Source organism: Dryas octopetala, chromosome 5 (assembly GCF_963921425.1).
Source record: "Dryas octopetala chromosome 5, drDryOcto1.1, whole genome shotgun sequence".
Classification (NCBI taxonomy): domain Eukaryota; kingdom Viridiplantae; phylum Streptophyta; class Magnoliopsida; order Rosales; family Rosaceae; genus Dryas; species Dryas octopetala.
In genome coordinates, this window is record NC_141370.1 from 21,209,918 (window position 1) to 21,224,993 (window position 15,076).

Here is a 15,076-nt window from a genome sequence, read left to right on the forward strand (position 1 = left end):
TACTTGTACTCATGAGGCCAGATGTAAAGAGAAATGCTAAATGCTAAGCAAAATCGTGATCAATCGTCACACACATCAACAATTGACAACCGTCTTCACTGTATGGACAATTATGGGGAGTAAAGTACGTTCCAGTATAAAAAGCACTGAAAGAGAGATCAACTTCCAGCAGTCCCAAGAGATGTTTGCATTACACACCAAAGATGCAACAACTACATAACTAGGAGTGCAGTTGGCTCTTTATTTCTTAGCTAGTAGCCTAGAAGCCACTGAAAGCAAGAAAAGGATTTTACTTTGTGAAAGAAATAAAAACTATGAATACAAGTATTGAGCTTTATGACAAACCCGCAAACAAACTTTTGAGGGCAAGGTTTGAGATAAGAGAGAGTGCTTATGAGGCTTAGGAATATGCACATTTCTAGTTCTTGAGAACTCCTAATTTCTCCAAGGAAACCCGGATATCATCACTGCCACAACCTTCAGTTGTCTGAACAATGTTGGGGCTGTCCAATGCCAGGACATCGGATAGAGGGTAGTTTCGGTTCATATGGAGTTGACTGATTGCATTGCTGGCAACTCCCTTCAGTATTAGACTTTTGTGCAGCCCACCAAGCAATCCTTCATAATCTGTATCCCCACATTCTCCAGCAAGAACCACCATTTTTGATAAATCTACACCCCATCTAAGATACAAATACCTGAAGGAAATGCTTGTTTTAGTCATCAAAGTTCATAAGCAATTTGATAAATGTATCTGAATGTTTCAAAACTTTAACTACCATAAATGACAATAAAGTTATATGATTGCATACTTGAGGATACGAATAAACCTAAAATTTAATATAAAATTTCACAGATCAATTATTCCACTTTAACACTTTGTTATGATGGAATCTTGAATCCAACCCTTCAGAATCAACCCCAGGCATCATGAATGTGCCCAACAGATGACGAGACAGCCAGTCATTCTACTGATTTTCATCTTTAATAGTCAGTTTCTGGTTGTCTTCATTTGTGGACATGTGCCAAAGGACCAAATCAAGTAACCGCTACTGATTCTTGAACAGAAAGCGGTATGCTTGCGAAGACCATACTCTTGGGCTTTTCATAGGATTGGTCTTTTACTTAAAGATTTTACAAACCTAATAATCTTTTGGATTTGCACACAACAGATGTAAGCATTCACTTTATAGCTTTAACTAGTATAACCAGTGGCGTTAACCTCAAGCAGTTCTCTATAATTTTGTTCTACTAAATTATAACCGTGGATGTCGTAAGTTACATTGTTCCGGTATTTGACCACATATGCGAGGAGTCACTAAATTAAACCAACTTGTTATGACCATAAAATGTATGCCAATGGTTCAGATAAGAATAGTTATGCCCTTGACGGAGATTATACATAAATATAGTACCTGAGGGCTTGGGAACGAGATGCCAATACTGGAATTACATTCAGTCTGGTCCCATTTTGACAGTAAATTACATGGCACCGTAAAGCCTGAATCCTCAGAAACTTCCGAAGCTCCTTCACAGGGGGAATCTACAAAGATTATAGAAAAGAAATTCCTATGATGAATATACTGCACTGTACCAGTGAACAAACTTTAAGAAACTGCAGAAGATTTATGTTAATAAATAAATTCACCCTCGATTTAATAAGCATGCCAGCACAATGTTACTCATTTCATGCAAAACTCATCCACAATCAAAATTGAGGACATTTACCAGTCCTGGTTTTTGCACTTTAAAAGCATAACAATAGTCGGTTGAAAGTTGTTCAGATGCAGTAACAATCTGTTCCTCACTCCCACTCTTCTTATCAGTAAGTGAAGTTACCCAGCGTACTAATGTCTTTCTCAATCCTTCTCCACCCCAACGATATTCGATGTGTGAGTGATAATAAAAGTCAACCACAAATGGACGATCCTCTGAACTAATAGATGGATAGTAGAGATCACTGCCACTGTTGCAAATAAACGCATCAAAATCATTAGGGCTGAATCCCCCTGAGACCACAAATGAGCGTATCTCGGTTATAGTCAGGGATGTTGACAGTATGAACCCTACAGAGCCTTCGGTCCTTTCCTTTCCTGTAGCCTCAAAAATCTTTCTAGTGGTTTCAATAAGATCTGAAACGGTGTCACAATCCACAGCAATGACAATAAGGTGTTTCCTCCTCCTCAACACTGGGAACTTACCAGCACTGTTATGGTCTGCTTTCTCTGAGAACCCAGCCTTCCGCGTGTCCCTTGAAACACCCTTTGACCATGCTATAACAGCATTTTCTAATTTACTCCTTCTATCACCAATACTTCCTTCAGATTCTAAAGGATTATCATTCACACTAGTTCCACTCTTTTCTCCATCCATTGAAAACTTCAAGTTCAAAGATAAATCCTGTATATCTCTCAAGGAATCACTTGGGGAGTCTGACTCTGAAGTTTCTGCTCCATCCTCACTTCTTTGCCACTGCGGATGCCTTGGTTTACAACCGGCTATACGAGATAGGTAAGTCTTGCAATGCTCAGGCCACGAAAATAGGTGAATGTTCTTTAACCCATTCTGCCGACATCTTGCCCAGAGCTGCTTATCTGAAACAAGCTTCAGAAGAGCATCGGCAATAGACTGCTGATCATGAGGATCAACAAGAAGACCATTGTCTAGTACCTGCAGAAAGAGCTCCTATCAGTTTTGGAAATTTTTACTACAGTTCATGTACAATACATAAAAAACCTTCTATCAATTCTTTATGATCAATGAGTAGGCATACATGATGTATGTCGACAGGACCTCCATTTTTTGTGGCAACGATAGGCAAACCATGAGCAGCTGCCTGTTCAACAAAAGTGCAGAAGTTATATTGGTTTCTGAAAAAAATTAATAAAATAGATAAATAACATGTGAAAGTAAACTCCTGGGATAATATTGAGAAAAACACCTCAATTAATGTGAGTCCAAACGGTTCAATGAAAGCTGGATTAATGAAAACACCCTGCAAAAAAAAGATTTGAATGAAATATTAAACCAGAAACCAAAGACATAGCACACATAATTATATACCAAGAGCAGTTGCCAAAAAGATGGCAATAGATTGCCTTATCTTGAATGTCTCAGTTACCTGTATGCAGACTGGACAAATAATGTTAATGGAGGATTTCTAACAGTGTGTCACTTTTTCCTAGTTAGCTCACATGATCAAATTATCTTTCACTTATATAAACTGCAATGTGTACCTTTGTCTTTGCTGCTAGACGATATATCTCAGGAACATCAGACTGTTTGTGGTGTTTGGGGTATGCGACTTGCCCGTACAAATCATGTTTGTCAATAAGCTTGAGTACTGATAGAAGAACTGAAGCACTTGTGCTTGACATTTCATCAATTCCATCTCGGTTACCCATAACTAGTGTCTGCAGAGTAGAGATTTAAAAAAAAATGGTTAAGATGATAAAATGGGCTCAGCAACAAAGCCAATTCAGCTAGTCAGATAAATCACAAAGATGTCTTCACCAAGAAAGTGCCATCAAGGATTCTAACATACAAGATTAGCAAGCTCTCTTAGTGGACGGCATTCTCCAAATGCTTTGACCAAAGTTGTGATGTTCTTTTTTGGATCTGGTCTTGCAAGGGCCAGGATCATAGGCTTGCGAGGATTGGTAAAGAAGCGCATTATCTGCATTATAAAAAATTCAGATTGGCAACAGTCAATGCATAATACATGAAAACAAAATCTGTGACCCTGGACTAAAAAATTACAAAGCAGAACATATCCAAATGACTTATCAGCTATCTTTCTGGGAGACATCAAAGTAAATGCATAGAGAATGACTAGAACCTCGGACCAAATAGGTGGGTCTGGAGAAGTAGGATGGTCTTCATTTGCTTCTGTTTCACCATCCATATCACCATCTTGCGGGACAATATGATGGAACTCCATTCCAGGAGGAATTACCTGCAGAGAACTACAAAATTTAAGATATATACATAGAAAACTAGCATGTGTCTTACCAGCGAAACCCAGCATAGCATTTCCAAAAGAGCAAGCCATGAACACCTAGACCTTTAAAGCAGTGCTGATCAGGGCAGCAAGAAATCATGCTCAACAGCATGCCCAACTCAATTTGGACCAGCTTTTCAAGTCCTCCCTAAGAGTGTGGAAAAGCATTCCACAAGGATATGAAAAAAGATCTCAGCACTTACCACCATGCGGGGCATGAACCTGCCATAACAGCTCACATTACGCCTGATCCTAGCTCGTAGTTTACGCTCCAGAATAGGATCAAAACCATCATACAAGCGCCATTGCTCATCTATCTCCTGTCTAGTGCTGGTAATAACTATTTCAGAGGCATCAAGGGATAACTCCTCAGCCTCTATCCGACGCATTATTTTGTATGTTGTGTTTATTTCATCCCTTGAAAGACGGCCTTGTTTTAGAAGTTGCTCCAACTTATCTCGGCCAAGTGAATGGCCAGTGAAAAGCATTGGAACATTTAAAGCACCGGATAAAAGGGCAGCAGAGTCACCAGCATCTGCATAATGCCCATGGATGGCAACAGGCCAGACTGGCTTCCCACCACCAATTTGTTCACCCAAAACTTTGGACATTTGTATTATGTGGTTCAATGCACCATCAACGAATTCAGGGATGTGTGGCCAGAGATCTTCTTTGGGAATGTATTTATCTTTGGGACCAAACGGTATACGAATGATATAAGAACCACTGCTCTCCCCCATCTCTTCTTCCACGAAACCATCTGCATTTGTTGAAGTCAGCATCTCTGTGGGCTCACCATAACTCCAATCTACATCCAGTGATGACACTTGTCTAGTTAGCAGATCAACCCGATACACTCCCGGCATGGTGCCCAAAGCCCTTGCAAGTTCCACCACATACTTAACCTAAAAGGAACATAAACCCAACATTAAGCAGGTAGCAACTATAGAAGGTATTATAGTTCAAACAAAGATATAATGCAACTAGAAACAAGGAGTGAATCCACATTAACAACCAAATATTACCTGGCCACCAGTATCAGAGTCACGACCAAGCTCCATATTTTCACCTCGTATAAGACCATGAAGGCTGCATGGATACTTGTTGTTAAAAACATTTAAAAAAACAATCATGCAGACCAAGAGATCATATTCTGTACATCTCAAAATTGAGAGATAGATGCATGTTAGTCACCATCAGGCCAAAAGTTCAGTTTTCTTTTTAAGTTCTCTACATCAGCTAGTAACACTATCATTGTCATGCTGAAAGGATGATTACATTAAATAAGTTATAATTTGAGATGCACAATGCAACACCAACCAATCATTTTATATTCGTCTTCATAAGTACATCTGAAAATTAGAACACTAAAGTTCAGTTCATGCCTTATCAATACAATATATAGCTTTTTCCCCTTCTGCTGACTAATCCATGTCTCCATTGCATCAACGGAGTTAATTCTAGGCAGTCTGCTTCTGTGGCTATCACCATGAGCTGATATGTCGCTCACTGTATCTCCCTTCTCTCCCTCAGATAAGTCTTCAGACATATCAGCAGTAGCTTCTCTGCGGCCTCTTTCTCGTTCAAGACGACGTTTAGTCATCCTCTGGGCTTCCTTTTCCTCAAGCTGCACAAGAATAGAGAGTAGGAAGGAAATTCATGATTTAAGCAAAATGCTCATATGCTTCTTTTTCCTTTTTTTCTTTTTCTTTTAAAAACTGAAATTATGATGTCCTTGTTTATCAGTGTATATTCATGTGCCAGCATTTTTTAAAATCCAAAATGGAAAAGACCCTATTACACAAATTACATCAAACATTCGATTAAAGACATACTCAGACAAATTACTGGATACAAATGCACTAAGCCCATCAAGCATTTCAACGTCCGAGTTACTAGTAAGTAGTACCAGCAATAAAAAACAGCTAGCCACCAACGAAAAGCACATGAATCAAAGAGAGATAAAATCACACGAACAACTATATCTAAAATTTAACAACTACAAAAAATAGAGAAAGGGACAGAGAGAAAGCAAAAGAAACCTGCTTCTTCTGGCGAGCCAAGTTCCAAATCCGCCAGCACAAATTCTCCAATCTGGTATTCCTCTCCTGGGGACTCCTCGTCGCCGCAGCCTAATCATTTCCAAACCCCCACACACCCCAAGATTCAAACTTTGGATCAAATCATCATCGACAAATACAATTACAGATAGAGATAGAGAGACAGAGAGTAGAAGAGAAGAGAAGAGACTTACGCGAACCCATGAGCGATGGAGATCGGTCTCATCGAAGCCGGTGATGACCTCCTCCACAAAGTAGCGGGTGGGACTGAAGTGGCCTCTCTCTCTCAGCAACAACGACGACTTGGCATCGTCGACGAGACCTGGACCCACGTCCAGAATCGCCTCCAGGTAGCTGTTTATCCAATCGTTCCCGGCCATTGATCAATTCAGTTCCCTCTGTCTCTGTGTCACTCTCTGTCTCAGGCCTCCCCTGCTGTTAATTTAGTAGAAACAAATCAAACCCACTTAATAGATGGCAAATCTGAGCTTGACCCTGTTCTTGGTTTGCTGATTTGATGAGAATTTGAACAGAGAGAAAGAGAGCTAGCTCTAGAGTACTCTGCGAGTGTGTGTGTGAAATGGAGAGAGGGACAGAGGACAGAGGAGGTCTTTTATGCATGTGAATGTGATTGTAGGGTGGTGGTGGCGTAGTGTCTTAAAACGGTTAAAAGCAAGACATTTGGGATTTGGCTTCTAAATGCTTCTTCCTCTGTCAATAGTCATAAGCTTGACTACTCCACGACCTGCGCGTATAGTGTGTTTGCTGTTTATTAGGCTTCCCAAGCAGTAAATAACAGAAAAATTATTAGCACCAATAATAACAGAAAAATTATTTGCCGACCTGTTTTGTATCTATGAATAGTAACTTTGTGACACTCATTTATAGTTTTTCTAATTTTGAGCATTGACGGAGCTATATTCTGACCTAAAATGGTCAAAATTGAAAAATTAGCTCTATCACCCTCTTAAGTAGATTCAAACTTGAAATCTTTTATAACTAATATTATTTTTAATAAAAATTTTATTTTTTGAAAAAAATAAAGCCAATTACATTTTGAAAATTTTCATCCCAACTTTTATCAATGACCCATAAAAATATCTAACAAGAAATAAGATAGTATTTTAATTGTCAAAAGTAAATATATTCATATAAAAAACTAAGAGATTGATAAGCTAATAAAGTATTTATATTTCTGTGGACAAGTGCACGGAGAGTGTGGAGAGTATAAGCCTTTACCTTGTACCCCCGCGAGTGTTGGTTACACGTCAACTTAATGATTGAGTAGAAAAGAGAAAATTCTTTAATTAATTAATTTATTGTAATAAGGAATCATTCTGGTAATATCCTTGGAAGGAAGGTTTAAGTGACCACCCCACTTTTATATATTGGCAATACACTACACCTGGTCTATTTTTTTCTTTTTCTTTTGATATTTGTAATTTCAAAGTTGAACACTTGAACCTTTGATTGATAAAAACAAAAAAACAAAAAAACAAAAAAAGAAATTGAAAGTTGAAAGTGAAAACTCGAATGTATTATTGTTGATCCGAGAAAAGAAAAACAAGACGTGCACTTTTTTGAATGTGGATGTTCTTTCTCTTATTTGGTATACCGTATACACTGGCCTGCTTATTTCACAAAATATTCAAATTTAATCCTTTTTATTTTAATTAAACATAAATGTAATGTAATTAGAAACTATAAAGGTCCATCACATAATATGATAAGCATGAATAACCCATATGGTAATGATACACTATAATTAATAGTGATTAACAACATTGCACTTAGAATACTCAATCTTTACCCAAAAAAAAAAAAAGGGGGAAAGAATATGTAATGTCTAGAAAGGTTCATGCATGTGGCAAACTATTCACATATACAATGAGGCAAAAGCCACAAATCCATAGGTACGCAAGCTTAGTGCTCATTTAGTCATGTGTATTGTTTTCTTAAGCCCAATTCTTATATCTCATGATATTGTTCTTATTGTCAGGTCTTGGCATCAACAAAAACATGTTAAATGGCAAAATTGGTACATGTTAAAGACATAAAGGAGTCCAGATAGAATTTTGTTGGTTTTGCAAAATTGGTACACATCTAATCCAATCCCACACACAATGCCCAACAAATAGGCCTTACCTAACATCATTGTTTGGGTAATTTTATTTGATTGTGGATTATGCATGCATGTTACTTCTATGTGGATAATTGTTATGTAACACTCATAATATTTGAGAAAAAAAAATATAAAGCAATATATGGGAGGGTAAATATTGATATTTTTTACAAATTAACTTTTATATTAATGTTGTTTTTTTTAGAATAATATTAATGTTGTTTGGACTTTATCTCAAGTTCACATGTGTACATACGATTGGTTGTCATTCACTCCACTCATCTTATGTCTTATGTACGCTAATATGAATTTTTTTTTTCGATGTTAGATGGTTTTGCAATTATCCATATCTCATCTCATGTGCCATTGAATGATTTGATGTAGATCGACCCACCAAAATCCAAGATTGAAGACATTTTGTCTTTTGACATGTACCTTAATTAGTAAGGAAGTCCTAGTTCACTAGGAATGACTCCATGTTTTGGATGATGAATTGGCTTCTTCCTAGCTATAAAACCTAGCCATACACTGAAGTGCTTCATGCAATTGGATAAGGAACGCTAGTGAATGATAGGTTCATAGGAATTCCTTATATTTTCCCAATTGTAATAATATGTAAGAAAATTGTTTCTTTGACTGACCAAAAAAACAAATTGATCTGGTTGAGTTAAATATATTGATAGTAGTTTACATACTTGACCTTCTAGCAAGGAACCTATCCCTCTAGTTTGTCTCGTTTCGGACCATAAAAAGAGTTTGTTAAATGGGCTGGTAGTTGTAACTTCCAAATCATACACACCCATGTTGTCTTGGTCTGGCATTGTCAAATCCAGTTTTCATTTTTTGGTTTGGGCTTTAGGAGACAATTTCATGCTGAACCCATAATTCAGGCTTCAGCCTTGAGGCCCTTGAGTCTTGACCATGACCCATGTGTTGTGGAAGTGCTACCAAACCACAAGAATAAGATAAAATTAAGCAGAAAAATAAAGAAATAATTAATTAAGCTTAGAATTTGTTTTTCTTTTTTCTATGACAAAATTATAAGTAGACTGAGCTTATAGCCCAGCTCAGCCTACTAAAAGCTACTTGTTGCATTTTCTCCAACAATCCATAATCTTTAACCCAAAATCTCATCTCGACCATAAAAAACCTAAACTTAATTAATTTCAGCCTTCCAAGACAAGCCCATACAAAATTTAGCTCAATCTTAAAAAACACAAATACTTTTGAGCTTATTACACAATGTAATTGCATAATCCAAACTATTTATATTTTTAGTTTTCATTTAAAGTGCATCATTGCAAAAAATCAACTAAATCAAAATTCAAAATTAAAGACATTTCATGTGCCATTCAATGCTTTGATGTAGATCGACCCACAAACATCCAAGATTAAAGACATTTTTGTCTTTTTGACATGTACTTTAGTAAGTTAGTATGAGAGTGCTAGTTCACTAGGATCGAATCTATGCTTTGGATGATGAATTAGCTTCTCCTAGCCATAAAACCTAGCCATAAATTGAAGTTCTTCATGCAATTGGATAAGGAAAAGACAGTAAATGAAAGGTTCATAGGATGTGCTGATGAGTTTGCTCAAAGGATTTTAGAACTAATTCCTTCAATACCCAAATGCACAATTTTATTTTTCTTTGTTTGTTTGTTTGTTGAGTGGAGTGTGGACCGCTAGTTGTAACTTCCAAATCATACACACCTATGTTGTCTTGGGCATTGTCAAATCCATTTTTCCTTTTTTTGATTTGGGCTTTAGGAGACAAATTCATGTGGAACCCAAATATTCAGGCTACCAAACCACAAGAATAAGAAACAATTAAGCTTAATCTAGCAGAAAAATAAAGAAATAATTAATTGAGACCACCACTGCTCTACTCACCAGAGAGAGAGAGCCACGCCAATTAAGCACCTACTAGTCTGCTATACGGATCATAAAAGTGAGTCTTTTTTGTCTTGTTCACTCTCAAAACCCTCCTCCACACCCTTTTAGTACTAAAATCCTTAACTTTTGCTCAAGCCTCCCAACCCTCTCTCAGATTGGAAAACTAGGGTTTTTTAGCCCTCCCCCCCACCCCACACTCTCACTTACCTACATCTTCCCTTCTTTCTAACCGTACATTCTCACTTCTTCATCTACACGTTGGTGACCACAGCGATCAAAGGCCAAAAGGTCATCACCACCGTTAACCAATCACCACCACCCGATGGCTCCCATGCTTCATCTCCTAAACTATGACTAATAGGACCCAAAGATATTTTTTCTTTTGGATAAAACCCAATTCAATAATGATGGAGATCCAACTTAATATTCTAAATTTACATTCTAAATACATATGTTAGTGTTTTATTTATTGTAAAATTAATAATTCTTTGGGTGAAACACATATGAATCAATAAAATAATGACACATCATTAATTTAAAATTCAAATTTGAGATACAAATTTGGAATCCTCAACCCAATTGAAATTTTACTATTATTTTCCATAATTATTTTAATTATATCTAATGTAATGATGTTTTACAATCAATGATTATGGATACAAACCAAAATCACATAAGTCTCATGATCATTAATTCACATAAAGTTACCAAGATCAATATGACCCAATGAACAATTAATTTGGTATTACTTTGATCGATGGCGCTTACCAGTTTTATTCAAGAACATATTTAGTACAATATAATATTGATGTAAATGATGATAGAGCGAAAAAAAAAAAAAACAAAACCTACTAGGGGAACAATTTTTATTCTAACATAATTGGGACAACAAATTAAGAATAAGATTAATTGATTCACATGACGTGCACAAGAATGCAAGTGAAGAAAGAAACGACTAGTGTTGGTTGAGAGATGAAGCATGGGCTATATGGTGTTGGTGATTGGTTAACAGTGGTGATGACCTTTTGGCCTTTGATCGGTCTGGTCACCGACGGTGCAGATGAAGAAGCGATAATGTACGGTTAGAAATAAGGGAAGATGAATATAAGGTAGGTAAATGAGGGGTGGGGGGTGGCAGGCTAAAAAACCCTATGCTTTCCAATCTGAGTGAGGGTTGGGTGGCTTGAGAGCAAAAGTTAAGGGTTTTAGTACTAAAAGGGTGAGGAGGGTTTTGAGGGTGAACATGACAAAAATACTCACTTTTCTGATCAGTATAGCTGAGTAGCAGGTGCTTGGCGTGGCTCTCTGCTGAGTAGAGCAGTGGTGGTCGGAGCTACTGATGATTGAGACTGGCTCAGAAGATCGACTACTTCCATCATATGAGTCATATTCACATCCACCTTAATTAATTACCCAGATTATGATCTATTTGCTTTTAATTTCCCTTTGTTTCTCTAATGAAAATTGTTTGCTAGAAATGTTTGAAATTGGAACTGATCGACTAATGTTTAATATTGAATATATAGGATTAGATTAGGTGATATTTATAGGCAACAATACTCTCAAGTCTCAAGACATGCGTCGGTATATAGTAGCAATATATTATAGCATTCGTCACAAGTGAGGTGTATGATATGACATATATAGTATACGAATGTACGATTCAATGCAATAACCTGAATTAAAGTTGGAATAATTTTCCCTTACTCTGGACTCTGGATCATAATTAAACAATCTCATAAGATTGTTCAATGGGTTCAATGCGACTTGACCTTTTACGGTTTTACCCCTACATGTCAATTGGACTTCCATCAAGTTGTCAACGTGTAAATGACTTTTTTATTTTTCTTTCTTAAATAATATATACGGAAAAACACACACTAAATCCACCACAAAATTAAGCATGACATTTTCTTTTTTCCTCTGAGGACAATTTGTAACACCGAAACTTCTGTAAAATCATGATGACAAATTTGCTTTTTCAGATTTTAGGTTACTTAGTCCTCCCTTATAAGAATATTCTGGTTGCCCCTGGCAATTAAGAAGGTAATGTAGAGTGTCATCATACTGGCCTATGTTAATGCAACAAGCTAGATAATGGACCATAAGTTACCTCAATTGATCTCTAGTTTATTAATTTTCATTGACTACTAGCTGTAGCATTGGACTATTAATTTAGAACAATCCCACTCCTTGTCATGTCCAATATTAGCATATATAACAAAGAATTCTATATAGACTAGAATTTGATAAGCGAAAGTAGTATAAATAACAAAGGATTCTATATAAACATCTACCAAAAAAAAAGAGTTGTATTTAAATTAGAATTTGATTCCAAATATGACTTATATTTTTTTCTTCAAAAAGAAGGAACTTAATTTTAATTTGTCCCCTATATATATAGGATCTACCAAACTTCACTGCACGTACACCATAACATAATTCACAGCTTTGGTTCGCTTTGAGACGACTGCGCATACCCTTCTCAGATAGAGAAGATGATAATACTCCTTGTTGTTATTGTATTGGCTGTTTTTAATATAATAGTTTACAGTGGGGTGGACCCAAAGCTGATGAGAGATAACTGTGTTGAGGATGTCAAAACTGCCATGGATATTTGTATGAATGAGATGCCTAGATCTTGGTTAATTTGCAAAAATAATGCAATTAAGAGAGAGGGAGATTGTTGCAAGGCCATTGAAGAAGTTGAGGACAAGTGCTCCTATTATAAGCTCCGCCAGTTATACGGCGCTTTCGTTCTATATCAGGTGTGGAAATATTGCTCAAACAAAAAAGTTGCTGCTGATCAAACGCCAAAGCATCATCAGCCATACAAAAGCGGATCCTCTGCTTATGACTTCAGTGCTGATTTTTTGCGGATTTTGAAAGATCAATGTCCAGTCCAAAACCCAAATTAAAGTGGCATAACCACTGGCATGGGGTGCATAAGCAGAGGAATCGCTTAATTCCCACATGTAGTACGTATATGCATGTTCATGTTTCTAAGTTTCTATTGATTTTAGATTTGGTTGCTGCTTTTGTTTTTGGTATTAGTTATTATTTAGAGCAAGTAATAACTATTAGTAAGTAGCCTTCTTTCTTTAATTTTGCTAGAGATCGATTGCCATATGAGTAAAGCGTTTAAGCAATCACTTAATTAATTAGGGCGCCATATATGTATTGTTTTGCATTTTGGCATTCTTTATTAAACAAATAATGTTGGTATTTTCTCCTTCTTACTAAGTTATATAATTTGTTGGCCTTCTACTCCATACTCAGGATAATCTTCACTAATTGCAATACTAATTGCCTTCTTATATTGATCCTTCCTTGAGCCTTAATTGTAGGACGTACATGAATATATTGTGATTTTATTTATTTATTTTTCATTGGGATGTAACTCTTGAAAGGCAAGAAAAACTGTTTTTTATATATATATATGCCACGTACAGTTTGTTTTGTTATAATTAATTTGGGTAAATAAATCCAATACGGTTTTTTTTTTAATTTAATTAAGTTTACATTGCATAATGCATACCAAAAAATTTTAGTTTTCAAAGTTGTAGGTGTAATTGAGTTGGAATTTTCTTCCTGCAAGTTGGGCAAGTTGAATACAGATGGGAATTCGGGTCAGAGAGTTGGACGTGAAATTGGATTGTGTGATTATGCATATAATTCGTTTTTTATCTAAAAGTCCTTAATCAAGGGTAATTGCGTTTATATAAAATTAATTAATATATAAAACAGAAAATGAAAGTTTAATTTTTATTACATTTCTTATTTGGATTAAAACCTTATGAATTTATTTTTTCTAAATAAAACTCTTTAGCCACTATACGTCAAAGAAATATGTCATCACTTTTTTGTTAGGCCGACAGATCTCAATCCACCAAGTGCCGCATGTGGCTCTTGACAAACAAATCAAAAGTTTTTTGGGACTAATTATAATGAATATTACATGACCCACCCACATGACTAAAGTTTACATTACATGATCTTTCCTTCCCTCTCTGCTCTTTCCTTTCTTCACCCGACCCACCCAGCCCTTCCCGCCGCCCCCCCCCCCCGACCACCGAGAGTAGCACCCTCTAAAGAAAAGTTGAAGGCTGAGGCGAGGCGGTTTACGTAAAGACCAGGAAAAAGGATTACTGCAGTGTCGTAAGTCGAGACTCGTGAGAAACTTTGATTTTGAGGTGTTGGGCCATCTGCTGCAAAGCTGGGTGGTGGCCCAAACAAATGATTGTCAAATCAACGCACATCCAAAATCTAAATCACTACTAATATAATACAATTAAATATATATTCTTTAATAGCTTTAATAATTTCACTAATACAGTAATACATAATAATTATTTTTGGCAACTTCACCAGGCAAATTCAACAACACGTGAAATCCATTCACACTTTGTTACTTTAACAAGAAGCTAAAGCAAATATAAAAATATAAAATGTCTATAAAAGTAATTTTTTTTTTGGCCGGGGAATGACTATAAAATATAAACAATAAACTGAATTCATAAAAAAAATCATTACCTTCCAATGGGTTGCAAATGAAAGACCTAAGAAACTACACAAAATGCAAATTTAATTAATGAGACTCAACATTAAACGTTAACCGTTGATTAAAATTCAAGTATGGAAAAATTGTGTTGATAACAATTCTACATGCTTATTTATTTTTCCTTCAAATTTTAAACACCAACTACATGATGATAGATGATGTATCAACAAATAAAATAAAATTAATTATCAATAAATAAAATACTATCACATTAATTATTATTTAAAATGTTAATTTATTCTGATGATTGGAGTATGAGGTTTGGTAGGCAGAGAGAGCTGCCTTGCATTTTCCTTGGAGTATACTATTACTTATGTTGTATAGCATATATAAGCAGACATATAAAGACTGACGAAATTACTAAAAAGCCCCTGGGGTGGTGTCCCGGCAAGATGTATAGTTCCCTACGGTCAACCATCAACGTTGTCTAAAATTGAGGT

At 36.1% G+C, this 15,076-nt stretch overlaps 1 protein-coding gene across 1 annotated transcript; it reads right to left on the reverse strand.

Moving 5' to 3' along the window:
- Window positions 1–137: 137 nt before the first annotated feature.
- Window positions 138–6,690, reverse strand: SPS1F (sucrose phosphate synthase 1F). The gene is made up of 13 exons (XM_086243023.1): window positions 6,255–6,690; window positions 6,043–6,132; window positions 5,386–5,627; window positions 5,026–5,089; window positions 4,204–4,905; window positions 3,839–3,955; window positions 3,545–3,676; window positions 3,237–3,413; window positions 2,942–2,995; window positions 2,774–2,836; window positions 1,729–2,670; window positions 1,416–1,543; window positions 138–698 (listed from the first exon to the last, which is right to left on the reverse strand). Exons 1-13 carry the CDS (start codon window positions 6,438–6,440, stop codon window positions 419–421), a joined length of 3,177 nt encoding a protein of 1,058 aa, XP_086099149.1. The 5' UTR covers window positions 6,441–6,690; the 3' UTR covers window positions 138–418.
- Between the last annotated feature and the right edge of the window lie 8,386 nt (window positions 6,691–15,076).

Bases quoted from the DNA above. Each gene is read 5' to 3' on its own strand.
- SPS1F (XM_086243023.1), bottom strand. From the start codon at position 6,440: ATGGCCGGGAACGATTGGATAAACAGCTACCTGGAGGCGATTCTGGAC. The intron at 5,090-5,385 runs GCATGAACTGAA...GTATCCATGCAG, and splicing joins CTATATATTGTATTGATAAG to CCTTCATGGTCTTATACGAG. The intron at 2,671-2,773 runs GTATGCCTACTC...CTCTTTCTGCAG, and splicing joins GTCCTGTCGACATACATCAT to GTACTAGACAATGGTCTTCT.